The 27,631-nt window shown below is 34.7% G+C and overlaps 1 protein-coding gene across 6 annotated transcripts in view; it reads right to left on the bottom strand.

Moving 5' to 3' along the window:
- Nucleotides 1-11,078: 11,078 nt before the first annotated feature.
- The window catches only part of Atp11b (ATPase phospholipid transporting 11B (putative)), a 114,817-nt gene continuing 98,264 nt past the window's right edge, over nt 11,079-27,631 (bottom strand). For 2 of the 6 annotated variants that reach the window (XM_046466840.2, XM_058586209.1), the window contains 2 exons: nt 16,337-16,470; nt 11,079-12,100 (listed from right to left, as the gene is read on the bottom strand). In XM_046466840.2, the coding sequence (XP_046322796.1) occupies nt 12,019-12,100; nt 16,337-16,470 (216 nt within the window). In that variant the 3' untranslated portion in view covers nt 11,079-12,018. Of the gene's footprint in view, nt 12,140-16,336; nt 16,471-23,812; nt 23,939-27,039; nt 27,126-27,631 lie in introns of those variants that run through there. The other 4 variants (XM_046466842.2, XM_046466841.2, XM_058586208.1 and 1 more) reach the window with 4 other exon arrangements.

The raw sequence follows: 27,631 nt of genomic DNA, 5'->3' as shown, positions 1-27,631 counted from the left end.
TTCTGGTATTCTCATTCTTAATTATCCCTCTTATACCACCATTGTGAGTCCATACTGTTTTTCTTAACAATAATAAAGAATAAAGCCTGGTGGAAATGACAAATATAGGTAAACAAAAAGACTTTAAAACATTAATTTCTTTAAAATAATTGGTTGTGCCTGGTGCAGTGGTGCATGTATGTAATCCCAGCGGCTTGGGAGGCTGAGACAGGAAGATCATGAGTTCAAAGCCAGTCTTGGCAATTTAGCAAGACACTAAGCAACTCAATCTCTACGTCAACCCTGTCTCTAAATAAAACACAAAATAGGGCTGGGGATGTGGGTCAGCAGACAAGTGTCCCTGAATTCAATCCCTGGTACACCTCTCCCCCCATAAAAAGGTTGCTTAAGGCAAAAAAAAAATGGGTTTTATAACATGTAAAATATACGACAATAGTAGAAAGGACTGGAAGAGGGATAAATAGAATTATACTCTTGGAAGATTCTTATTATAGATAAAATGGTATAATAAGAAAACAGGGGCTGGGATTGTGGCTCAGCGGTAGAGCGCTCACCTAGCACGTGGGAGGCCCTGGGTTTGATCCTTAGCACCACATAAAGATAAATAAAATCAAAAAAGCATTGTGTCCAACTACACCTAAAAATAATAAATAAATATTAAAAAAAGAAACCAGACTAATTCTAAGTAAGGATGATATATTGCAAACCCTAGGACTAACCCCTGAAAATAGAGGTATAACTAAAAAGTTGAAGAGACTGAATGTTAAAAAAATACTCAAAAATAAATTAAAATGAAGACAGAAAAAGAACAAGAAAGTAACAATGGAGAGATGGAAAAAAACAGAAGATAAAGGGTAAGAGTTTAAATCCACATATATAAATAACTACACAATAGGCTACATTCCAACAAATGCACACTGTCAGAGTAGATAAAAAGCAAGATCCAACAGGATGCTGTTTATAGAGCTATGCTTTCAATATAAAGACACAAATTTAAAAAAAAATAGAAAAAGATAGTAGGTACAACTTACTAGTAATATAATCATAGTAGTTGTGATTATATTACTACTACAGTAGTTCTACTGTTGAACTACTATGGCTATATTAACATCAGATTAGGAAAAAAAGGGACATTTCATATTGATGAAATAAATAATAAAAATACAATCCTAAGTGTAGATGCACCTAATAACATAGCTTCAAAATATATCAAACAAAAATGAGAAAAATGGGCAAATCCACAATTAAAAGTTGGAGATTTTACCAATTATTCTTTAGAAATTGATTGAACTGACTCCAACCAACCACCAAAAACAAACAAAAAACAAAACAAAACAAAAAACAAAAACCTAGTAAGGACATAGATTTGAATAACACCATCAACTGAATTAATGTAACTGATGTTTATAGAACATCACATTCCCAACTACAGGACACACATTTTACACCAGGTGTATTCTATATTCTGCAGTGCATTTGGGCGATTCAAGATAGATTAATTGCTGGGTTTTAATATATTTCCAAGAATATATTAATATTGAAGTAATGTAGAGTATGTTCTCTGTCTATAACGGAAATCAGTTCAAAGATATATAACTCCAAGTGTTTAGGAATCAAATGAAGGACCTCTAAATCATCCAGGGGTCAAAGAGGAAATCACAAAAGAATATTTACCAAAAATGCATCAACAGTTGTGGGATGCATCTAAAAAAACTATAAAAAGGGAAAGATATGAAATGACTTTTATGACAAGAAGGGTTTTGGATACATTACCTAAGTGTTTCTTATTGCCTAAGTGTTTAGATATGAGATGTTCCCCAAAGGCTCATGTGAGACAATGCAAGAAAGTTAAGAGGTGAAATGATTGAGTTATGAGAACCTTAACCCAATCAGTACATTAATCCACTAGTAGGATTTAACTAGGTAGGGAGAGTGTGGTTGTTGAAGTAGGTCACTGGGGGCATAACTTTGGGGTTTATATTTTGTCCCTGGTGAGCAGAGCTCTCTCTGCTGACTGCTGTCTTGAGTTGCTTCTCTGCCACATCCTTCCACCATAATGTTTTGAGCCTCACCTTGAGCCAGCGAAATGGAGTCAACCATCTATGGATGGAGACCTCTGAAACTGTGACCCCCCAAATAACCTTTTTCTCCTCTACATTTGTTCTTATCAGGTCTTTCAGTCACAATGATAAAAAAGCTAACTAAAACACTGAGCTTCAAAAAAGTCACAAAAAAGCAAACCAAAACTAAAATAAATAGAAGAAACAATAAATGAGAGCTGAAGGCAATCAAATAGAAAACAATAGAGAAAAATTAACAAAGCCAGAGTTGGTTATTTGAAAAGATTTAAGAAAATGATTGAACATCCAGCAGATGGGTCAGGGTGAAAAAAGGTAAGAAAAAAGCTACCAAAATTATAAAAGAAAGCAGGAATGTTATTACAGATCTCACAGTCACTAAAAGGATAACCAGAGAACATTCTGAAAAATGTCAAGAATACAATTGCACAAGATGAACAAACTGTTTAAAAGACACAGCTTGCCAAATTTGTCACAAGAAATAGAAAATTGAATAGTCCTATATTGCTTTAGAAATTGAATTTGTAACAAACATTCCTCAACAAAACCCCTCTAGGCCTAAATGTTTTCTGTGGTGAATTCTTCAAAACTTTAAATGAAGAAATAATACCAATTTTATTGAAAGTCTTGCAGAAAACAGGTAAAGAGCGAACCTTCCCAAATCATTTTATGAGGCCACCATGATTCTAATGCCCAAACCTGACGGACATTATACAAAAATGAAATTACAGACTGATATTCTCCATAATAGTGTCTAACACAATATTAGAAAATGCAAAACTCAGGAATTTATTTTGTTGTTGTGCTGGGGACCGAATCTAGGGTCTGGCACATGCTAGGCAAGAGTTCTACCACTGAGTTACACTCCCAGCCCTTACCTGCCACAGTAACAATATTAAAAGGTGGGAATTTTAAGAGGTAATCAGGTCATAAGGACATCAACCTCCTGAATGGATGAAGATTGTTATAGCAGAAGTGGGTTAGATATCAAGAGGGAGCTTCTGATAAAAGGATAAATTCAGACGGGATGACCCTTGCCAGATGCTGGCACCATGCTCTTGCTTGGCCTCTCTAGTCTCCAGAACAATGAGTTAAACTTCTGTTATTTATAAATTAACCAGTGTGTAATAGCAGCAAAACCAAACTAAGATAGCAAAATATAAAAGAAAAATGCACCATAACCAAGTGGGATTTTACTTCAGGCGAACTGTTGGCTTAACATTTGAAAATCAACCAAGGCAATTCACATATTGTCAAATAATAATAAAAAAATCAATAAATGGAGAAAAAATATTTTCCACAATTATATTGATAGGGCTAGGCATCTAGTTAGTGGTAGAGTGCTTACCTAGCAATCATGAAGCTCTGGGTTCAACCCAACACAAAAGAAAAAAAAAATGTAAATATGCATACATGTATATATGTCATATATACACATATGTATATTTATACATATATGCACATATATACATATATGTAAAACAACTATAACAAAAAATATGTGTGTGTGTGTGTGTATGTATATATTCCTCCCTCCATTATTCTCACCATGTCTATTTACCATTGTACCAGAAGTTCTGGCCCAGTGTGATAGGTAATCATAGATGAAAGGTAAAATATTGGAAAGAAAAAAGTTAAAACCTTTTATTCTCACATATGATGATGCGTATGTGGAAACTCAAAGGATTCTATACAAAAGGAGACAAGAACAAATGAGTGCTTTCAGCAAGGTTGTGGATTCTGATTATAGTTGCATAATAAAAACCATAATAACAATAACAGGAATTTTTTTAATATTTATTTTTTAGTTTTCAGTGGATACATCTTTTTTTATTTTTATGTGGTGCTGAGGATCGAACCTAGCGCCCTGCGCATGCCAGGCGAGCGTGCCACCGCTTGAGCCACATCCCCAGCCCAATAACAGGAATTTAACAAAGGATCTGTCCAATGTCTATATGGAATACTGTAAAATATTGTTAAGAGAAACAAAAGATCTAAATAAATGAAGAGAGATCGTGTTCATGGATAGGAGGAATGTCCGTTCTTCCCAAATTGGTCTATAGATTCAGAGCAATATAAATCAAAACATATCAATTTTTTCTGTTCCTTTTTTTAAAAAAAGCTAATTACTAGCTCCAAAATTTATATGGAAATATAAAGGACCCAGGAAAGTCAAAACAATCCTGATGATAGAGTTGGAGGATCACGTTAACTTGATTTCAAAGCTAAACATAAAGCTATAGTAATCAGGGAAGTTTGCTTCTGGTGCAAGGATAAATGAATACAACAGAAGAGAGTCCCCAGATTCACATTTGTATGATAATCAGTTTTAAACAGGGATGCCAACCCAATGGAATGGAGAAAGAATATTTTCAACAAATGGAACTAATTAAAACAGATAAGCTTATAATGGAGCTGAGAAGAATGAAGAGCCTCCATCCTTCTACTACGTACACATAAGACAACTGGAGATGATCACAGACCTAAATGTATACGGTAAGATTATAATGCCATCAAAAGAAAATATTGCTTTTTTTTTTAAGAGAGAGGGGAGAGAGAGACAGGGAATTTTTTAATGTTTCTTTATTTTTTTTTAGTTTTCGGTGGACACAACATCTTTGTTTGTATGTGGTGCTGAGGATCGAATCCAGGCTGCACGCATGCCAGGCGAGCGCACTACCGCTTGAGCCACATCCCCAGCCCCATGCTTTTTGTATTTCTATGAGGAATGTCACTAGGATTTTGATCGGAATTGCATCAAATCTGTTATAGTGCTTTTGGTAGTATGGTCACTTTGATAATATTAATTCTGCCTATCCTTTCCATCTTCTAAGGTCTTCTTTGACTTCTTTCTTTAGAGTTCTGTAATTTTCATTATATAGATCTTTCACCTCTTTTGTTGATTCCCAATTATTGAGGCTACTGTAAACGGAATAGTTTTCCTCGTTTCTCTTTCAGAGGATTTGTCACTGATATACAGAAATGCATTTGATTTATGGGTGTTGATTTTATATTCTGCTACTTTGATGAATTCATTTACTAGTTCTAGAAGTTTTCTGGTGAAACTTAGGGTCTTCTAGGTATAGAATCATGTCATCAGCAAATAGTGCTAATTTGAGTTCTTCTTTTCCTGTGTATCCCTTTAATTTCTTTTGTCTAATTGCTCTGGCAAGTTTCAAGAACTGTTAAATAGAAGTGGTGAAAGAGGGCATCCCTGTCTTGTTCCAGTTTTTAGAGGGAGGGAAAAACCAACCTAGATGCTCTTCAGTATATGAGTGGATAAAAAATGTGGCATATATACACAATAGAATATTACTCAGCAATAAAAGAGAATAAAATCATGGCATTTGCAGGTAAATGGATGGAGTTAGAGAAGATAAAGCTAAGTGAAGTTAGCCAATCCCAAAAAACCAAATGCCGAATGTTTTCTCTGATTTAAGGAGGCTGATTCATAGTGGGGTAGGGAGGGGGAGCATGGGAGGAATAGAGGAACTCTAGATAGGGCAAAGGGGTGGGAGGGGAAGGGAAGGGGCATGGGATTAGCAATGATGGTGGAATGTGATGGACATTATTATCCAAAGTACATGTATGAAGACACGAATTGGTGTGAACATACTTTCTATACAACCAGAGTTATAAAATTGTGCTCTATACGTGTATTAAGAATTGTAATACATTCCGCTGTCATATATAAAGTTAATTAAAAAAATGGGAAAATATTTTCATGACATTGGGGTTGACAAGGAGTTTAAAGGACCTAAAAATCACTTTACCATAAAAGAAAAAAAATTAAACTTCATCAAAACACTTCTGCTTCCAAAGTCACCACAGGCTGGGAGAAAAATGCTAACAATAAACATATCTGATGAAGGATTTACATCTTTACATAAAGGATTCCCTACCATTAAGAAAGTAGTCAAATGACCAGAGATTTGAACAGTTACTTTGAAAAAAATGACAAATTACTAATGAGTACATAAAAAGGAGTTAAATGTCATTATTTATCATGCAAATTAAAATCATAAGTATTCATATCCATTAGAATGGCTAACATTAAAGAGACTGACACTACCAAATCTTGGCAATGATATGGAAGTGGAACTCATAACTGCTAGTGTATAAAACGGTATGCACAACCACTGAGGAAAACATTTTGGCAGTTTCTTAGGAACATGAACCTGCCTATGAGTTAGCAATCCTACTCCTAGTTATTTCACAAGAGAAATGAAAACACAGTTCCACAAAGAATGTTCATAGTTTTATTTATAATAGCAATAATCAATAACCCAGATGGTCACAAAGAAGAGAAAGGGAAGGAAATTTTATGTTCATGCAATGGAACACTCCTGAGTACCAAAAGGAAACAAGCCATGGATACAGGCAACAGCATGAATCAATCAAATAGACATGCTGAACAACAAAGCCAGATACAAAAATGAACATACTACAATATTTATGTGAAATTCAAGAACATGCAAAACTAATCTTCAACCACAGAAATCAGAAAAAATGATTGAGGCTACTGTAAATGGAGTAATTTTCCTTTTATTCTCTTTTATTGCTATGGTAGGGAAGGGGAATGGATTCACTGGAAAGAGGCACTAAGAATCTTTTCAGGGCCAGGTACAGTGGTGCATGCCTGTAATCCCAGCAGCTGAGGCGGGAGGATCTTGAATTCAAAGCCCAGCCTCAGCAATTTAGTGAGGCCTTAAGCAACTCAGTGAGACCCTGTCTCTAAATAAAATGCAAAAAAGGGCTGGGGATGTGAATCAGTGGTTAAGTGTCCCTGAGTACAATCCCTGGTACCAAAAAAAAAAAAAAAAAAAAAAAAATCAGGAATGATGAAGGTTCTTCTTCTGGATTGGGGCATGGGTTACATAGGTGTATATGTTAGTCAAAAGTGAATGAACTGCAACCCTAACATCTGTGTACTTTGCTTTTAATAACCGTATCTGAATACAAATCATTTTATCTTAAGATGTTAGTACTAAACATTTGACTTAAAAGGATCTCTGCCACTTACAAAAGGAGGTGTTCACAGATAGGTGTGGGTGACTTATCTCCATTGACCATAGCCCTTTCCTCTGAGTCAGTTCGCTCTTCAATATAAAACTTGAATTGTTTTGAACTCACGAAATTTTCTGGCAAAATGCTTTCCATAAGTTTTTTTTTTTTGTCCTAAATTTTTTCTTCAATGATTTCTTCTTCAGTATAATTTGTTATGTTCTACTTCTTGTGTATCAAAAGTCAGAAACACCTTAAAGATAGTCAAACCATCCAACTCTCTTTTGAAATATATAAATGGATGCCCAAGATTTGAGATCAGGGGGCTGAGGTAGGAGGATCTCAAATTTGAGGCCAACATTGGCAACTCAGTGAGACCCTGTCTCAAAAAGTAAAAAGGGCTGGGGATGTAGCTCAGCGGTTGACTAAGCACTCCTGGGTTCAATCTCCAGTACTGAAACAAATAAACTGCTAAATAAATGTAGATTAAACAACTATCTGTACTCTAACCAAAATTGGAATATTTTCTATATATTTCAGTTATATTTCTTTCTCTTTTGTTCTTTTTTTACACTCCTGGGAATTAAAGTATCCTAGATATACTATTATTGAGCTACATTCCCAGCCCTTTTTGAGACAGGGTCTCACTAAGTTGTTGAGGCTCACTTTGAACTTATGGTCCTCCTTTCTCAGCCTCCCCAGATGCTGGGTTTAAGGCATGCACCACGGCACTTGGCTTGAACAGTTATATTTCTTAAAGAGTATGTATTTTATGTTTACAAGGCATTTCCAGATTCACAAGTGGTCTTGGATGGATTTTCTATTTGAAGTGTACTGGTCTTTACAATTGGTGCATTTCTTTCAGACCCTTCTTCAAGAATTGTACTAATTTCTTATAAAATCTGGATACTTCTATATTACAAAAATGCAGTTAGTGAAAGGCATAAATGATACTCTTGTACTATAATGGAGGGTAAACACAGTAACATTTATCTTGAAACAAGTTTGGCAGTGCTGGTTATGATGAACAGAAGCTTAAAATACCAATAGGGCAGGGGTTGTGGCTCAGCGGTAGAGTGCTCGCCTAGCATCTGTGAGGTACTGGGTTCGATCCTCAGCACCACAAAAAAATAAGTAAATAAAAATAAATGTACTGTATCCATCTACAACTAAAAACAATTTTAAAAATGCTTAAATAATGGAGAAACACTTAATTATATAGAAATACTTTTATTTGATAAATATAATTCCATAAACTTTAAAAAAATTACTGAGAGCTATACAATAAATATAGTAAAGTTACTGACAATGCAGATAATTTTTAAGGATTACATTAGACAACCACAGTGTCTGAGGTCCAAAGTTTTAAACTAAGTATTGCTACAATATTTCTAGCTACTCATTCTTCATAAAAATCTAACAAATCACCATTATTACAAACATATCATTAGTTACTATCTGTTTTTTGTAGGAATATCATTCAAGTTATTTCATCTCAAACAGCAATATATTGTTTTTTTTTAAATGAAAATAGATAACTAATTTTAAGATAGAAATAAAATTATCTATAGGGGGACCAAAACTAATAGAACATGTTTTAATACAACTCTTTGGTTTGTTAATTTTATTAATACCTGCTTATACTCCAAATCGATTTTTTAGAGAAAACACAAACATGGACAATTCCTCTTTCCCTTAGCCTCCAAAAGATTTTTAAAGTAGTATATTTTGAAAACTTGTGTCTCTTAATTTTGATATATCTCCCTGACTCCTGCCAATCATCAGTCTCAAGATTATTAGACAAGTCAATTTCACAATCTTCTGCAGTATTTATTTGCAGTCCTGGTACTACTAATAGGGTTGAATGCAGTTATCTCCCAACAAGGTGATTTGCCTCAATTAAATCTATTCAGGAGAGTGCCAGAGTTTGGGTCAGCTCTGGAAGCCTTTATATAGCACAAACTTCAGACCCAAGGAGAAGGAAAGTTAGAGAAATGAGACCATTAATTCTCCCCACTTCTCTCCTCCATCCTCAGCAAGCCTTGGCAGCTATAGTTCTCAATCCCCACTCTTCTCCTTCCAGGTTGAGCCTGTGCTTGTTAAAAGCCAAGGCAGGGCACCGAGTCACCTGAAAAAGCTGATGGGCAATTCTGGAAACTAACCTGGCGATCGTCTTTATCTCTAGGCCTAAAGACTTCAGACTAGATAAAGGAAAGCCAGCGAGGCAAAAAGATTTCAGACCTTAGTAAACTAGCAGTAACACATTTAGCATCTCACTCTGGTTTTGGCAGATAAGAATAAAATTATCAACACTGAACATGCAAGGGGAAATTATCTGTGAATACTGGTTATGTAGTAAAGTTTTGTAGTATAAGTGTTAGAAAAGTACAGGAAGCTTATAGGCTGCATTACTACTTAAATAAAAAATTTATGATTTTCCTTAAAAAATGAAGTTTTGAACAAAAAAGCAGGGTGAGCACATAGTACTATTTATTTATTTGCAGTGCTGGGGTCTGAACTCAGGGCTCATGCATGCTCAAGCATTTTTTTTTTTTCCTGAAAAATATAAATAGGGCTTGGGATAGCTCAGCAGTAGCCCACTTGCCTAGGATGAGCAAGGCAGACCCTGGGTTTGATTTCCAGCACCAAAACAATAAAAGCAATGAAACAAAAAATTCTTCACTAACTGCAAATGGGTGAGTGCAGAAAATTACAATCAAATGTATGAGAAGACCCATGGAGGCCATCTGACCTATCTCCCTGCAGCTGGCCATAGACTACTTGAGGACTCTGTGGTCCTTCTCTAGCGTCAGTAGTTAGTTTATTTGGTGGCACAAAACACTGCTAAGGCAGACCTACTGAATCTCATTTTGTTATATGTGTGCTTTATAAGACATTCCAAGAGAAAGCAAATTTCATATTGTCCTCCACTAAATTATTCCACTGAATATTTCTGCAATATTTCTCTCTAGAATAAGAATTGGTGAGTGTATACATTATACAACATATTATTCCTTTAGCATACTTCCAGAATAAGAGAGCATTCTAAATCTAACTGGAATATCTGTTAAAGAAGGGCTATTTATGGAAATTGATATTTAGCCTGAAATGAATAATTTCATATCCTTCATTATTGAAAAAATATTAGATTAGCAAGTAAATAATTTACTAGCAAAAAAGAGTGCAGTCTTAATTCTTGCTCTACGTTCTTTCGCCACCAGCCCAAGTCCAGAAGTCCTGGATTCATGAAATGGGAAATGAGTAGAGAATTGCACAATAAATCTTCAAAAAGGAAACATTACATTCTCAAGGGGAAATCTAGAGAAACCTCACTTACTTACAATTGTAAGTATGCTTAGAGCTAGATTACAGTATATAAACTGATACTTCAAAATTTTAAAATAACATTACTTTTAAACAAAACAAATGACAATACTGAAACTACATGATAGATTTGGGAAGAAATTAAATTTTGAGATTAAGTTTTGAGATGTAATGAATTAATTAGAGTGACATGTACCTAATTATTCATTGTTAGCACTTTATTGCTGCTAAAATTTATTTACTGCTGATAAAATTTAGCGTTTTAGACTTTGTTGGATTTACTTTCCGCAGTCCCAACCAACAATATACCTTATATGGGACCTTGAGCACAGTTTAATTTACCGTGGTGGTCTGCTGCAACTTAGATAACATACACTAAAAAAAAAAAAGGCAGAAATTCTTTATTCTGAAGTTTCTTACAGAAAGGCAAGAATAATTCTAAGTTGGCCATAAGAGGCTGTTCCATTTTTATTAATTTAATTACTCTTTCTTTCTTTCTTTTTTTTTTTTTTGTGATGGGGCCTTGCTAAGTTGCCCACACTGCTCTTGAACTCACTTTCTATCTTCCCTCCTTGGCCTCCCAAGCTGCTGGGATTACAGGCATGCATCACCACACCCAGCATAGTTACCCAAATTTGATTTGTATAATTAAAAGTATCTGCAATATTTAAATACTGTCCAAATTTGTTTTTTATTGATATAGTTGAACTTACAACATTGTCATAAAATACTCAACAGAGCCTTTGGATAAAGAGAGAGAAAGAATGCAAATTTAAATATATTAGCCAGGTTAAAGCATGCAAAAGATCCAATGATAAAGACAAATTAATAATATGATAATAGTATCACATTTACTCACTATAGGTTCTTCATATTCAGTCACAAAAATGTTAGTATACATCACTTTGAAATTTGGTGACTGGACCTGATTTCTGATTTATATATAAGATATGATAAACCCTCTTTGCATTTATCAGGTTTACTAGCTGGGCTACATTTAGAGAAATTTGGTATAGGTATAAATTTATTCCTCATACTGCAGTAAATAATGATTGGAAATATATTCTAATTTGCTCTGTGAACTTAAAAACACTAATGAATTAACAACACAGGTCAATGCAGGACCAGAATTCCTTAAAATTCACATTTTTTCCCCATGAAAAGCTTCAAATATAACTCTAATAAAAAAATAGAGTTCTCAAGGCAAACTTTCAGCATAATTTACAGAAGCAAGTTTAAATAGAAGAGTCAATCAAGCTAATTCTAAAAAATACACGTAACTAGAAGTTATCTCCTTCTACTTTGATATTAAAATACAGTAGCCTCAGCAACAAGCTGAAATGCCATTAGGAGTCCCATAAGCACAAGGGACAACCCAGACAAAGAGACTGAAAATGTCTCTTTATTCATAAATTTTAACATGTATAGATTAAAATTAAAGGGAGAGAAGGGTTCATTTTAATTTTCTGTTTGTCATTATTCTTCTCAGTGAGTATGAACTACTCCAGAGATTTCAGAAAGTAATTTCACAGCTAGTGTGGCCATTTACAGGATGATCACCCTGAATCTGAGGAAAGGAGGTGAAATTGCTCCCCAAAGTATTACTGCCCCTTTAATAAGTAGATGAGTCCATTGTGGAGAGAGTCAAGATGCTCCTGTCGTTGGTATAGAAAGGATCCGATGCACTCCATGATCTAAAGTAACAATAAGAGAAAAGTTTGGCTCACCAGGACCTATGTTTTAATTGAGAAAAAAAATTGACTGTAAAACTTAGGACCAAAATGCAATTTGAGTTTTAAAATAATCACTGATTCAATCATTTTTAAATGCTAAAGAGAAGTTCTTCAGACCAACATTGAATGACCAATCTATTTATATTATATAAAAACTAGGGAAAAATTATGCTCTATAAATCATATAAAAATATTAGCCAAAATTCAAATATTCATTAGCATTAAAACAATTTCTATAAGTAGTAAAGCGTGAGATGCTTTTTAAATCCTAATAACCCAGCAAAAATAAATGTTACTAAGAGTTATACACATTAAGTTTTACTGAAAAACAACTCTATTTTGACATTTCAGAAAAAAAAACAACATCCACACTTACCAAAAGCCTTGGAATGAAATTTGTATTTATTTGTCACATCTTTTCAGCTATAAATTCTACTCTAAAGATTGAAAACTAATTAGGTTGAATGCAGCAAATGGTTTACTCAAAAGATATCAAAGACACTTGCAGGTCACTAGCATTTTCACTTATCTAAGAAAAAAAATGATCCTTTATTGGTCTGGAAAAGTTAATTATTGTTGGAGTGATAAGGCCCTTGAGCAATTCAATATGTAATACTTTATTTGCAGCTGTAAACTTAAATTAGCTTGAGTTAACTTAAGCTAAAATAACTCAAGACCCAAAGTAGCCTGCTGTGCCTAAAATAGATTACCCTAACTCAAGGACATAGCAGGATAATCACATAAAGAGTGGCTTTTCTTAGGAGACTAAAAGCACTTAACAACAAATACATTTTATATAACTTTTGCCACAGTTCCTGCTTTGCCTAAGCAGAGATATCAGAGGAAGAGACTATTATTGAAAACAGCCCCAATTCCTCTTTATCAAACATCTTCTGTTTGCTACAGACTCTCAGTTTGTATGTAGTTCAAGTTTGAGTCAAAGAGAGCACAGTCATAATGAAGTTTGGAATCTAGAAATTTTACAAAATTGGGCAAATAGGAAAACAAGCTTGGTTTCCAGAAAAGCCTGAACAACTTCTACCTTAATTTAAGGAAGAGACTTGTTCATTATTGTCTTTCTAGCATCTAGAACTGCATCTGGCACACATTAGGCACCCAGTATTTATAGGATACATTAATAAAAATGAGAATATAAAAGTTTCTTACAGAGTTAATTAAGTACTTATGGTGGTGCGGGGGGAAGCATGCTTTTAACTATAACTTAACTGCCAGTACCCAATTATCTGCAGTCAAATGTGCAATTCCAAACTGAAATATTTTGCATTAGTCCTCCCTCTTTCCAACCATTGTTTACACAAGAAATCTTTTTAGGCAAGGTTTCCTTCATTTTTTATCTTTTCAAAGCACACATGTGTATTCATGTTAAATATAATTTCTGATAGAATATTTAACAGCTGAACTACATATTAACTATTACCTCCTTTCTATTTAAAAGATTGTTTTGATTAGGATAAAGTACCTGTAGTAAAATACATACAGAAAATCATTCATTGCTAAGACAGCTCTTTAGGCTACTACATGGCTTATCCTTTACAAAGCAGCATAATGCTCCCTTTCAAACTGAGCTTGTAATATGGCATATTCCTTTGACAACATTAATTAATAAAATGTAAGTAAAATTTTTGTGTATGAATGGTAAGAACTTTCAGCAGACAAATCTGTAATATAAAAGCACTGTTGTATTTTTTAAGTGATGGCCACTACTGTTATGTACAATCTTTCAATGGAACAAGTAGCCATGAAGTTTCTATATTTTGTAATGGAGTTCTCAGTCTTGCCTTAAATTACACATGAAATAGAAATAAAAAGACAGCCTGCTCCAAAATCAAAATGCCAAACATATTTCACAAATACAATTATATGTAGAAAACAAAAACAAGACTCTACATATCAAAATGACTATTAAAGTCTAAATATAATGTTGATGGACCTATGGCAATCTTCATATAGCCCTTTGAAAAGCACCAAGTAGCTCTGTGTTTTGTATGATTTTATCCCCTAAAAAACAGACAAACAAACAAACAAACAAAAAACCCCAAAATACAACCTGACAGATCTAAAAGGACTTTGTAGATTTTTCATTTTAGGTACAAGGAGAAAATGATAACAGTAACAAATAATATAACCTGAGATGTTGGACAACACTGAAAAGGGATTTACAGTGTGTCAAATATGATAGTAAAGATAAACATTTTTTAGGGAAGGAAGTCTCAGAAAAGAATATGATACAACTTTGAATGACTAGAAATTGAGATGGTAATAGCTACCTTTAAGAGAACTGCCAAAATAAATTAAATAACCCTTGGAGACAGGGTCAAAAGGGGTAATAAAAAAACGCTGTGCAAAGCATATTGGAGCATCATACAATTGATATTAGAGAAATGGATAGATGCAGAAAGTGAACAATTTTTTTTCTCATTTAAAATTAATTCTAGCTTTTAAAATCATTATCAAAGATATAAGAGGAATCTCTGTTGAAGTAGAAATTTCAAAAATTCTACTTAAGTTCTATTGTAGTATCTTAATCTAATTCCTGTCTTGGTTCTTTGCAGTAAAACTGTTACCAGGTAAAATAACAACACAAGATCCTTCTGGAACATCTTTTGGGAAACTCACCAGCCTAAGTGCATGACAGAGCTACTTTCTTATGGTGTACTTTATAATACCATTGCATAAGATATAACAAAATCCCCAGTAAATTTAACTGCTCATGGTAAACTTTTATGTGGTATGAAATTACTACAAAATAATATCACAGCATTATTAAAGTATTTTGGATCACATATTATAATTAAGTCAGAATAAATGAGGGTTGAAACCATGGACATTATATTAACATAGAAATGCTATTTATCAGCCCAACTATACTATAAAGTCCTGGCCATATCCAAAGCCAAAGTGAGAACTAACAAGTTAACCAGTAAAAGTTACCTCAGTGTTAAAATACATGAATGATATCATTCTCATAATTTTTTAAAAACACAAAGCTAACTAAATATTAACAATTCTTTATTAGTAGGTAAGAGTAGTGTCCCTCCCAGCCTTTATTTCTTGCTCCTGGGCACTTCCCAAGCCAAAGCCATGGCAGAGATGGTAAGTGATAATATTCATATGGAACACTGTGGACAACGGGCATCAATATCTATCTGTGTCCACTGTAAGCCTTCACGCACACCATAGCACTGCTGTTCTGATTTTGGGAGTATGATATCATTCCCCTAAAGAACACCAAGTACAGAGAGAGCTATTTTTATTCCCTAGTATCCCCTCAATAATGATATATATCTTGGGTAAATGTATGAATGAATGAATCCACTTCAGTGTCAAATCAGTTTTAAATAGGATTTGCTAAAAAATGGCATTTTTTGATCCATAATATGATCCACAAAAGCAAGCTGTGATAAATCGAATTCAAAAAATAGATTTGGGAGGGGACAAAAATGCTAAGATTCTTCTGATCCATAATCTTATAAATTAGGCCTAAGACCTAACTTATGAACTTTTAAAAAAAACTCACATTTTTTTTATGTGGTGCTAGGGATCGAACCCAGTGTCTCACACGTGCTAAGCAGGCACTCTATCATACAGCCACAACCCTAACCCTGTAAACTTTTAATTAGACAATAAATATCAAATTAAAGAAACTTAAAAATCACAACTAATTCCATTACAGATGTAAGAAGTCGGGGGCAGAAATATAGCCTTCTGTGTTCAACCTTGATTGACTAGAAAACAGACATGAAGAATAGGAAAAGCAAAGACCTTTGACTTCACTGTATGTGGAGATTATTTTGTAAAGACAAATAGGAAAAAGCTCAGCAGGAAATCAAGCAGTAGTAGAGGTATTATTAAAAAAAGAAAGTTATACAAATCAAGAAAGAGTATCATATACACATTCGTATTTACCACATTTTAGAAAGAATATAAACAGAATTATTTTGTTCATTGGATGAAAAGTCTCTTCAAAGGTGTCTTCTCTTCCTTTGTGAGTGAAAGAACCCCACCCCAAAGCCACAAGTGAAATCTACCATCAAAGAGTGCTAATAAATAGTAGACTTCCTGCTTCAGTTGGTAAAACCAGCTGCTGATTTATTGGATATCTAGAGCTGCAGGTTCATCCTGTTCCAGTTTACAGGTACTCATCTGCAGCAAAGGCTACTTAGAGAAATGTCACACCTGCTGATGTGTGTTGGACTACATCTTCCTATGACTCGTTCCAGCATTCTTCTAACAGATGCGCACGCTGTTTCTCCTTCTGGGAAGCAGCACATGGAGTCCAAGCACTTGATACTTGAATTTGTTTCAGTAAGCTGGAGGAGTTGAAAAGAAAAAAAAAAAATTAGTTATTTATAGATTTGGACTAATAAAAAAGCACTAAAAAAAAAAAATCACAAGCACTTTAAAACCAAAAGCAATGTGTATAAGTATATATGTTTTCTACAATATGGAACTGTATACAAGGTTTTAATTTTATAGAGCATAATCATAAACAATATTTAAAAGCCTTGTGTCCTAATGACAAGTCTAGTAAAAAATTATATAAACATAACAAGCTAGACAGTATTTAAATCTGCAAGGACTTAGGAATTTAATAGCCTATTTTAATAATTTATTATTATCAATTCTCATTTATATCAATCACTCAGAAATTCAGCAAATTCTAATTTTTCTTGGAGTCTTTGCTTAGGTGAAATGCTCCTGCAATTACAATTAAAAAAAAAAAAAGTGTAGCAATCATGGAAACTGGAATGTGAATTATCTGGAAGACTGGGAAGTAACAACCAGACAGGAACCTATGCCCAATCTCTCATAAGAATAATAACAATAATAGGAGCAAACACTTGATACAGGGTGTACTATGTGCCAGATCTAAGCACTCTACATAAATCCACTCAATAATTATCTTTGAAAAAAATATCATTTACCTTAAATTGCTAACCAACTATGAAGTGCCATCCATCTCATTATCTGTTTAACAGTGAGTGGTCTAGTGGCACATGGGTTAAACTTCATTAAACAAATTAATAAATAATACTATTAAGATTTAAAGTTGAATTAAGTTCTCAAATATCCAAGATTTATATTGATTCAGGCAAAAACAGCCCAGCAAGATAATTAATTACATTATAATAACAATTTTAATTATGTTAGAATGAGAAAAAAATATGGTATGACCACACAGCTTAATGAATCCCAACCCTGGTTTTGCTAGTCAGGAGTGCTCCTAATAAATTTCTCAAGGGTTGTCATTTTTAAATAATTAATTTTAATTCACTTTTCATTAATATGTAATATCCTGCATAACAGATCTTTTGAAGGCAAGGGAAGGAGAACAATAAAAAAACAAATTCAATAGAATGGACACTTCCACAAAGGTTGGGAATCACCATGTGTCATGTGGAGGCATGGCAACAAAGGACATTTGTGGAGACACAATGGACAGAGAGGTGAATGTGGTGGAACATAAATACCCTGGCCTTCTGAGTGTAAGCAATCAGTGAGGTCCCAATGAGATCCATGCTCCTGCCCAACATTGAGCAGTGTGAGACAGAACATTGCTCCTGTTTGGCAACTGCCTGGTTGCACCAATATCCTAGGATCTGCTAAACACTGAGAAAGAGCCCAATCTTACTTGTTTCATTTAGATACCCTTGGTTTAGAACTGTTGAGGGCACTGTCTCTTAAACTCTGTTTTTTGAGATGTTTCTAGATATTTCACAGAACAAAAACAAAATCTATAGTCACTTAAGTTTGGAAAACACTAATTCAATTAAATCCTAAACAGACTTAAGTAAAAGATTGTCAGTAAGACAGGATTCAACACACAGCACGTGGAGTGCTGGTCTCCTCGGGGGAAGCTTCACATACTAGGATTCTCTTTTTTCACTAACCCCCACACTCTACCACCCTGTTTCACCAGGAAACAGTAATCAATACCAGGAGGAACATTAATATTCAGAGGAATGGTTTGGGAAATACTGGTTTAAGTAACAGGATTTCATCAGTTTCCCAGTTTTGTCACAAACTGGTCTCCAGTTTCCCCCAACCTCAAATTCACCCTCTGAAGGAACCTGACTCTAGTGCTCCCACTGGAGTCAAAGGATAAAACACAACACCTCAAGTGACCTTAAGGCCCTTTCCAACCTGCCTCCAGGCTGCCTTTCCTGCTCTACTTCCTGAGTTCCTTTGTAGACTCCATACCAGCCAACCATGAAATGCACCCTGCCAGTGGGCGTGTTGCAGCTGTCATGAAGGAGGGTAGAATGCTGACCTTGCACCAAGGTTCAGTTTAAATCTTATCATTATCAGGAAACTTCCCTCATTTCTCCAACTATGAGTAATCTTTTCCTCTGGATTCCATTCCACTGCTTGTTAGCGTCACTTAAAATCAACTTACACTTATTGAACACGGTACTGGGCCAGTGCTCATAGGGTGTAGCAACCCCACCCTCAATCTAGTGAGGTGAGGGTAAAGAAAAAGCTGAGAGAGACAGGGCAGAAAGACATTCTAAGAGTATTAAGTATTAAGAGAATGCTTACTATGTATGTGTTAGTTACTAAGAAAAATGCTTTTCATGAGTTGTCTCATTGAAAGCTTAACACAACCTTCTGGAAGAAGCACCATAATCACCTCCACTTTTTATTTTTGGTACTGGGGATTGAACCCAGGGACACTCTACTCTGGGCTACATCCCCAACCTTTTTTACTTTATTTTGAAATAGGGTATCACCAAGTTTCCAAGGCTGGCTTCAAACTTGTAATCCTCCTGCCTCAGCTTCCGGAATTGCTGGGATTACAGTCATGCACCACTGTGCCAAGCAATCATTTCCAGTTAAGAGGAGGAAACAGAGGTCAAGAATTTGTTCATGGTCACATTCAAGTGGGGACTTGAGTTTTGGTTTCTTTGATTACAAAGTCCCAAATTATTTATCAAGCTACTATCCTGTTTCAACTAAGTATGAGGCAAACTACTCAGAAAAGAGAGGGGAAGGCCCAGACCTAGATGCTGGTGGTACTAGTGGGAAGGCATGAAAGATCTGATGAAAATAATGGTATTGGAAATACATCCGGCAGGATGAGTGGGATTGCCATAGCTGGAGATGGGAAAGAAAGGGCATCTCAGGGTGATGAAAGAGAACAAATAACTGTGTGGGGGCAGAGTATCATGTGTATTCACCACAAGTTTAGCTTAGGTGTAAGGGAGTAGTTGTTACTACTGCCCCCATGCAAAACGACCACTAGTGTGGCTCAAAGTGTGATCCCTGATTCTGTTCATCTGTAAATACTTTGTTGCTGGCTGATAAAGCAAGTGTTGCTGGTCTGGTGAGAGAAAGAGTTTTAAGATTTTTATACCAATCTGACAGAGTTTAGACAATTTTATACAAATCTGACAGAACAACTTTATAACTGTTGAATCTAATAATAACTTAAAAATTGGGAGTAATTTTGTATATTTAAAAAATTTCATTTGCCTAATAATTCATTTTTACTGTTCTCATAAAAGCACTAGTTCATGATGGACAGGAAATTATAATCAAGAAAATAACAAACTGGTCCTTCAGCACATTTCAGCAGAGATACTGGGAATGACAAAGATCTTGTATGGTACTTCTTTTTTTAAAAAAAATGTTTTTTAAGTTGTAGATGGACACAATACCTTTATTTAATTTATTTATTTTTCTGTGGTGCTGAGGATTAAACCCAGTGTCTCAAACATGTGAGCGCTTTACTACTGATGTACAACGCCAGGCCCTTGTCTGGACTTCTTACTTTAACGACATGTGTTTTGCTCATAGCTGGTGCTCATCCAACTGATTGGGATTCACTGAAAAGGAGATCCAGAAGATCACTAGCATGAGAGTCCACATGCATGCAGAATACTACTTACTCTGGATCTGACTGTAGGTATTAACCTTACTCTGCATTGATCATCTAAGGACAGGGATTAAATTATGAACAACCCCAGAGAGACAGAGATAGATAGAGATAGATAGGGAGGAGGGGGATAAATATCTTGAAATGTCAGAACTGTTATAAAAAATAATTTTTTTTCAGATTATCTTCTGAATTAAAATTATTTCCTTTTTTTCCCTCAAAGAGAAAAGAGCCCCAGCTGCTTAGAAAATGCTGAATGCTGGGTAACTGTTTCTGTAAAGATTTCTACAGAAAATACTGTACTATTCTCTAGCAGATTTTAAAGTTCCACTACTTTCTAACATACATAACCAGGAGCTCAGCCAGAGATGATGTAGCCACAGCTACCAGAACAACTTGGAATGAGGGTTGGCAGAAATGGAATGGAGTATTTAGTCTCATTTCATTCAAAGTAAGGAAAGGGTTTTTTTTTTTTTGGGGGGGGAGGGGGCTATTTATAAACACAGAAAAGCAAAAAAAAAAAAAAAAAAAAAAAAAACCAAAAAACAACTAATGGTAGTGAGACCTTATCTGGTGGCACCAAGAAATAACTTCTTTGTTTTTTTTTTTGGCACCAGGGATTAAACCCCAGGGGCCCTTAACCACTGAGGTATGTCCACAGCCCCCTTTTGTCTTTTATTTAGAGACAAGGTGTTGCTAAGTTGCTCAGTGCCTTACTAAGTTGCTGAGTCGGCTTTGAACTTGCGATCCTTGTGCCTCAGCCTTTCCAGCAGCTGGGATTACAGGCGTGTTCCAGCATGCCTGGCACTAAGAAATAGTTTTTAATTTACCAGAAGATTTATTAGTGAGCCTCACTTTCTACTATACTTGCTTCCCAGTAACAACTATGTAATTTAGAGCTAGGAGGCTTGCCAAGCAAAACATCTTGGATATTCAACATGACTATGTATGGCCAATGAAAATGTTCATCTTTATAGAACTTGCCTTTTGAAATAAATTCTGGCTCATTGCTCTTATATTCATTATTTTCATATTGATATCTTCCTTAAATCTTATAAGATGTTAAAAAATTATCTTACACTTTTAGCATTTTTGATCACTTCTATGACATGATTTAAGTTTAGATAAGAATTGTCATGCTATTAACTCTATTAGGTCTTTGTCTTTTAAAGTTGTATTATATACTGGATAATCAGTGTGAATGCCCTGTTGAGCTTTAAAAGAAGTTATCCGGAAACCGAGTGCGGTGGTGCACACTGTAATCTCAGTGGTTCAGACGGTTGAGGCAGGAGGATTGCGAGCTCAAAGCTAGCCTCAGCAACTTAGCAAGACCCTGAGCAACTCAGTGAGACTCTGTCTCTAAATATAAAATAGGGCTTGGGGGGACGTGTTTCAGTCATTAAGCACCCCTGGGTTCAATTCCTGGTACCAAAAAAAAAAAAAAAAGAGAGAGAACTTATCTGGAAAAAAGTTGTGTTTATAGAAATGTATTTATTTTTAATATGAAATCAATAATCATCAAATATTACTGACTTACAAATCTGGTTAAGAATCATTAATCAGGGCTGGGGTTGTGGCTCAGTGGCAGAGCGCTTGCCTAGAATGCGTGAGGCCCTGGGTTCGATCCTTAATACCACGTTAAAAAACAAAAACAAAATAAAGGTATTAAAAAAAAAAAAAAGAATCATTAATCATTTTAAAATCCTTAAAATAAATCAGTACTTCATCTCATTAACTGCAATGTAGACAGCTGTTAGTGCTGGCATTCAGATGGCTGGCATTTCATTTAAGGCCCCTTTTTCTAGAACATGTTCATTCTTCTAAACTCCCTTCCTCTTCCCTTCTCCTTCAGTAAAACAAATAACTCTGAAATATTGGAACTTTGAAAGACAGTTATAAATATAAGTAAAATACTTCCATACTGTCATTTAGGGCTTTTTAGAAAGGAGATGTCTGTGTGTATTGCCTAAATTGATGAAAATAAACAAACGGCAAGAATTATATTTAAAAGGTAAGCTTATTTTGATTATTTGGCTCACTCCTAGTTTCAAAGGGGACTAAAGTCCCCTTAATTTAATGATGTGCTTATTCAAATGGTTATATAAATGACGATATACAACTAGGAATTTATAGTTTAGGTAAGGGAAAGTATCAGTATCTGAAAAACACTAATCCTCCAACTTAATGGGGAGCATAAATTAATATCAGAGGGTATAAGGGAGAAAATTCACTAATTATTCTTGTAATAATAATAAGGCCCCTATTATTTAATGGGAGCATTCTAAGAACCTAATTCCCAGCTATCTTGTACATTTTAATGTACATCTTAAAGCAGAGTAGTACCAGATCCCAGTCTAATGAGATACCAACTTGAACTAGAACCCTTGGGGAACTACTATCATAGAGGACATTAATTTTATAGTTCTAGCATAGTTAGGTACCCTAGTAGATTATCTGCTTGGAGCATAATACAAATAGTAGCCAAGCAAGATCTTTTTTTTTTTTTTTTTTTGGCCAAGCTAAGTTCTTTACATGAGCTTTCCCTGTAGCTCAATTGGGGTATATTGAGAAAATAAAAATCTTTCTATATTAAAGCACCATACAATCACATGAAGCATACCAAAGCAAAATAAAAATTCAGAGTTTTTAAGTTTCTAATAACTGAGAGGAATTTTCTACTTAGGACAATCCATTTAGGTCAATTCACTAAAGAAATCTAATAGGACAATCCATTTAGGTCAATTCACTAAAGAAATCTAATTTTAAAACATGTTTTATAGAATAATTAGGATTTTTCCCAATTATTATATGTGTTCTGTTATATAATATGGTCTGATACATAATAGTTGAAAAGTATATAATCTTTAAGTGACTTTGTTTTAAAGTTTTGCTTTATCATTTGATTATCCCACACAAGACAACAGCATCTTTTTGATCAGTAATTATAATAAAATGGCAATTAGTCCAAGTAAAAATGTAATTATTAGTGGTAGGCATTTTTATCCTTCATAATTACTACCAATCAAAACACTTTTGCATATCCTAATTAGGTCTAGAAGCAGTTAGGTCTTACTCCTTAAAAGGAGAGTAAACTAAACCCTTTTCAGTTCATATTTTTTATTACAAAGATATGACTTCAAAAATTTATGAAAAGAACTGAAAGTTTGTTAAATATATGCCAACAGAAAATCACTAAGTCTAAACACTTATCTGTTTGATTATTCAACTCAAGAGGTGGGTTTATATAAATGTCTACGTTAAAATGTATAAAATGTTATACAGCCACAACTTCAAAGGGGAAAATGATTTTGGAAGTCAGAAATACAGCATAACATATTTTCAAAATGAGAAGTGAAGGGCTGGGGTTATAGCTCAGTGGTGGAGCACTTGTCTCACATGTGTGAGGCACTGGGTTCAATCCTCAGTACCACATACAAATAAATAATAAAGGTACTGTGTCCATCTAGAACTAAAAATATTAAAAAAAAAGAAGTGAGAAGGAATGACTTCTTGAATATAAGACAAGAGGTGTTGAAAATACCTGAGGTGAAGTATGACTTTTCACTGTAACTCCAAAGAAAGATTAATAAGATACTCAGTGATAGACATAAAAAATGTGAAGACCACAAAAAAAGGAAAAGACTAAAACGACGTCATGAGAAACAGTGAAGGAATTAGAAAAGTAAACATGGAAACATCAGGTCAGTGCTCCATGGCATGGCCCAAGCATGAGAACTTAGCAGATGAGTCCCCAGGAAGGTCCAGCGCAGTACTACCTAGTGCACGCAACAACTGTCCTGCTGGCTGCAAGCCTCAGCTAGCAGGTGCCTACTGTCCTCCCCTCTGTGCTGGCTTTCAGCAAATTCATATGCTGAGCTGACTGAACCCTTATCTTCTTCCATCTAGAAGGACAGAAAAGCAACAAGTCTCATATTACAGAATGATACTCTCACATTATACAGGTTTAGAATCAAAGCAATAAGTTGGGTCCAAAGTGTGTAAGGCACAAATGAATCTTCATACAATAGCACATTTACTATCACAAGATAGGGTTAATAGGAGCTTCTTAAGGGTACACAACAAAGCACACAAAGCCATGATTTCCCAGTGCACAAAGCTCTTACTGAATATACAGCCTAGTAAAACTGTTTCCTTTAAAATAATTCTTTGTCTTCTATGAAACTCATTGCTACAAGGTTGGATTCTTATTGCAAAGGTATGTCCATTTTCTCACCTCTCATGCTTCCAACTTAGGAGACTTCTCTAAGTGGAATTCAGCAGAGAATAAGGCTCCTATAACCTTACAAATTTTGGACATGTGAACAAAGAGCTTGATTTGATTTACTTGTTAACATTAATCTTTAATCTGAAATATATTTTTAGTGAGGACCAACTAATTTCATGAATCTTAGTTCTTTTTATCTTATATTTGTATTACAGGCCTTCTAAAGAAGTTTAATTTAAAAATGTGCCATAGCCTTTTTTATTTTAACTTTTCTTAAATTATGAGAACATGTCCATAATGAATAAAAGACAAATTCTGCCTCATCTCCGTGTTCTTCCAGTCTTAGGACTACTGCCCAATAACTGTATCTATGAAAAATACTATAGTATATTTCTTACATAGAAAAAAAAAAGGCAGCAGAATTCCTTGGTTCCAAGAGTATAGTAAGTTCACGTGAAGACAGTTTAGTTTTGCCTATAATACACAGAAACTCTTTAGTCAAAAGAAAAGTATAAATAGTATGTGTTAAAGGATTTCTCCCACCCCCATACCAAGGATTGAACCCAGGGGTTCACCCAGCCAGGGGATGGGATAGGGTTTCATTAAATTGCTTAGGGTCTTGCTGAGTTGATGAGGCTAGAGATTTGAACTTGCAATCCTCCTGCCTCAGCCTCTTGCCTTAGCCTCCTGAGCCACCACACCTGGCTTGTTAAACAATCTTAAGAAGTACTATCCTGATTAAGATTTGAGAGCTCTTAAAGATATATGATATCTATACAATCTTGCTCTTCATCACCAGGATTAAATAGCTCAGCAACTATGGACCACACCTATGGAATACCATTCAAAACAGTTTAAAGGGGCTGGGGATGTGGCTCAAGCGGTAGTGCGCTCGCCTGGCATGCGTGCGGCCCGGGTTCGATCCTCAGCACCACATACAAACAAAGATGTTGTGTCCGCCGAGAACTAAAAAATAAATATTAAAAAAAAAATTCTCTCTCTTAAAAAAAAACCAGTTAAAAAAAAAGGTGTATTCAAAGTTTATAGGGTGTATTTGCAGAGATGTTCACCATCAGCTATGAAGAAATGCCCACCTAGGAGCCACTCATAGCTCATATGAATTACTGTTACTTCTCCCTGGCCTTTGATTGAGCGTATTTCTTCTTTTTGTTTTCTTTGCTGCTAATATTAATTTAATAGAACAGAGTACATAAAATGATCATGTGATGGGTAAAGAACGTGGAGGCCCAGAAACAAGAACATAACTGGGAGTATGCTTGGTTAGGACCACTGGTAGTAGCAAAAAGTGCAGCATCAGCATTCAGGTGGGTCGCTGGCTAACCAGTGCTCTCTTTCTGTGGTTACATCACCTAACAGGGGATGGTCAACCTGCTCTCATTGTGATCTTTTGTAGAGAAATGTTAAACTTACTAATTTCTTACAGTATTAGAGAGCCTGGGATCTCTCTGATTTATAATATACTTCCTCATTCTTTTTAGGTCTAGTAATGCTCAAGGATTTAAGGCAAGATGATATGCGAAAATGTGATTTCATAATAATATGATTATTCGCAATGCAAAAGTTACCTTCATTGACCAGTGTGTTTTTTAAAATAATGAGCTCTCCTACTGCCTTAGAATTAAATAATTAGATGTTAAAAAATGTGACATATATAGCCACTGTTTCCTACTGATAAAGCTGTAATATACATACCTGGCTCAAAGAAAAATGAAGGCAAATCTTTACATTTGTTTTTTCTTGTTTTAAATATGAAATTTAGTTTAGCACTTAGAAACCCATTTGTATATTCCTCTATAATGATTATCTTTGAAAAAAATTCAAAGTACAATATTTTAAAAAAATCCTGAGTTAATAATAAAAAGGCCAAAGGTTTGAGAAAACTTTAAGACAGCTCAAAACTATAAAGTCAGTATTACATAAAAAGGTTAATTGGTACTTTGTCAAAACCATTCATTTGATCAAGTGAATTTGGAAAGATTAGAAACCTTGAGAAGAAAAAACAATATAAAAATATACATGATTAAGAATCTATAAGATATTGATAAGGCAAGAAACTGAAAAGTGCCAAAACTAAAGAAAAACTTTAGTTACATGACTTTTTTCTCTTCAAAACTTAAATGGCATTAAACTTAGTATGTTATTATGATATGCTGTTATCAAAAGTTCTAGAATTTAAATTTCCATGACAGAACTGATAATAAAGGTTTATATAAGACATAAAATATATTGTTCAATTTATAGATGCTCTGAATAGTAGCAAGGATATGAAATGCTTAGGCAGCCATTACAGTGTACAAACACAAACACACATGTATTTACAACACAGATTAAGGCAAGATAAAAAATGGGCAAATCTCACTTCCAAGTAACTATAGCTTAAGTATTTTAAATTTTATGATGAATTTCTGTAGCTTTAATTACTCAACATGCAGGAACATTCTTAAATATGAACAATGTGACAAGCAGAAGCATTAAAATTGTGCTAGAAAAGATAGTTCAAGTGTAAAATATATAACAAGGTACAGATCTCTGTCCTGTTATGTTGAATTTTCATCTGAATTTTCTTCTCAAAGAAGAAATGGATATGATTTTCAGGCTTTAATATAATACTAATAAAGGTCAAATTAGTCAGAGACAGAGCTGTGCTAACAAAAAATACCCCACTCTTTATTCATGCCTCTGCCTATCTTTTGGATATGGTTTAATTGACCTTTAGCATGCAGAAGAGTTAATGAGGTTCTATTCCTCCTACTCTACCTAAGTTTGCTCAGCTGATTCCTTGCCCTCGATAAAGGCTGCAGTGCGATGAACTCATCACTTAAAGCCACTGTGTTGGAGTACATCTATAAGTGGACAGAAAAAGGATGGAACACACAACAAGTCAGTGAGCTCTATTCATCACCTATGAGACAGACACAGGACAAGGTTTGTAAATATTGAACATCTGTTCCCACAAGAGTAGGAAATGTACATGGTACACATATATGACTGACATTTGAACTGTGTTGACTTTGCCATCAAAAAAATTATTTTTTCACTTGTAACACCACATGGTTATTCTGCAGAAGAATAAAGCTCACAATAAATGCTGATAGTTCTTCTTTTAATATGATTTTTCTTGTTACTTTTAGTAAAACAATGAAGTAGTTGACAATTTTCTAACCATTTCTTCATTATTTGAAACCAGAAGTGATGGTAGAAGCTGAAAAAGTGATTACTGCCTGTAGCCAAGAAATAATGTCACATATGGGATTTGAATGACCATATACTGTTTCAGTAAAAAATAAAACCAACCAACCAACCACCAACCAACCACCAAATGCCACCAGTGTGCTAGAAGATCCTTCAG

The sequence above is a fragment of the Marmota monax genome, unplaced genomic scaffold (genome assembly GCF_021218885.2).
Source record: "Marmota monax isolate L192 unplaced genomic scaffold, Marmota_monax_Labrador192_F-V1.1 WCK01_AAM20220418_F8-fsc00074, whole genome shotgun sequence".
Taxonomy (NCBI): domain Eukaryota; kingdom Metazoa; phylum Chordata; class Mammalia; order Rodentia; family Sciuridae; genus Marmota; species Marmota monax.
The sequence above is the reverse complement of the archived record's forward strand: the minus strand, read 5'-3'. Positions and strand labels throughout refer to the sequence as shown.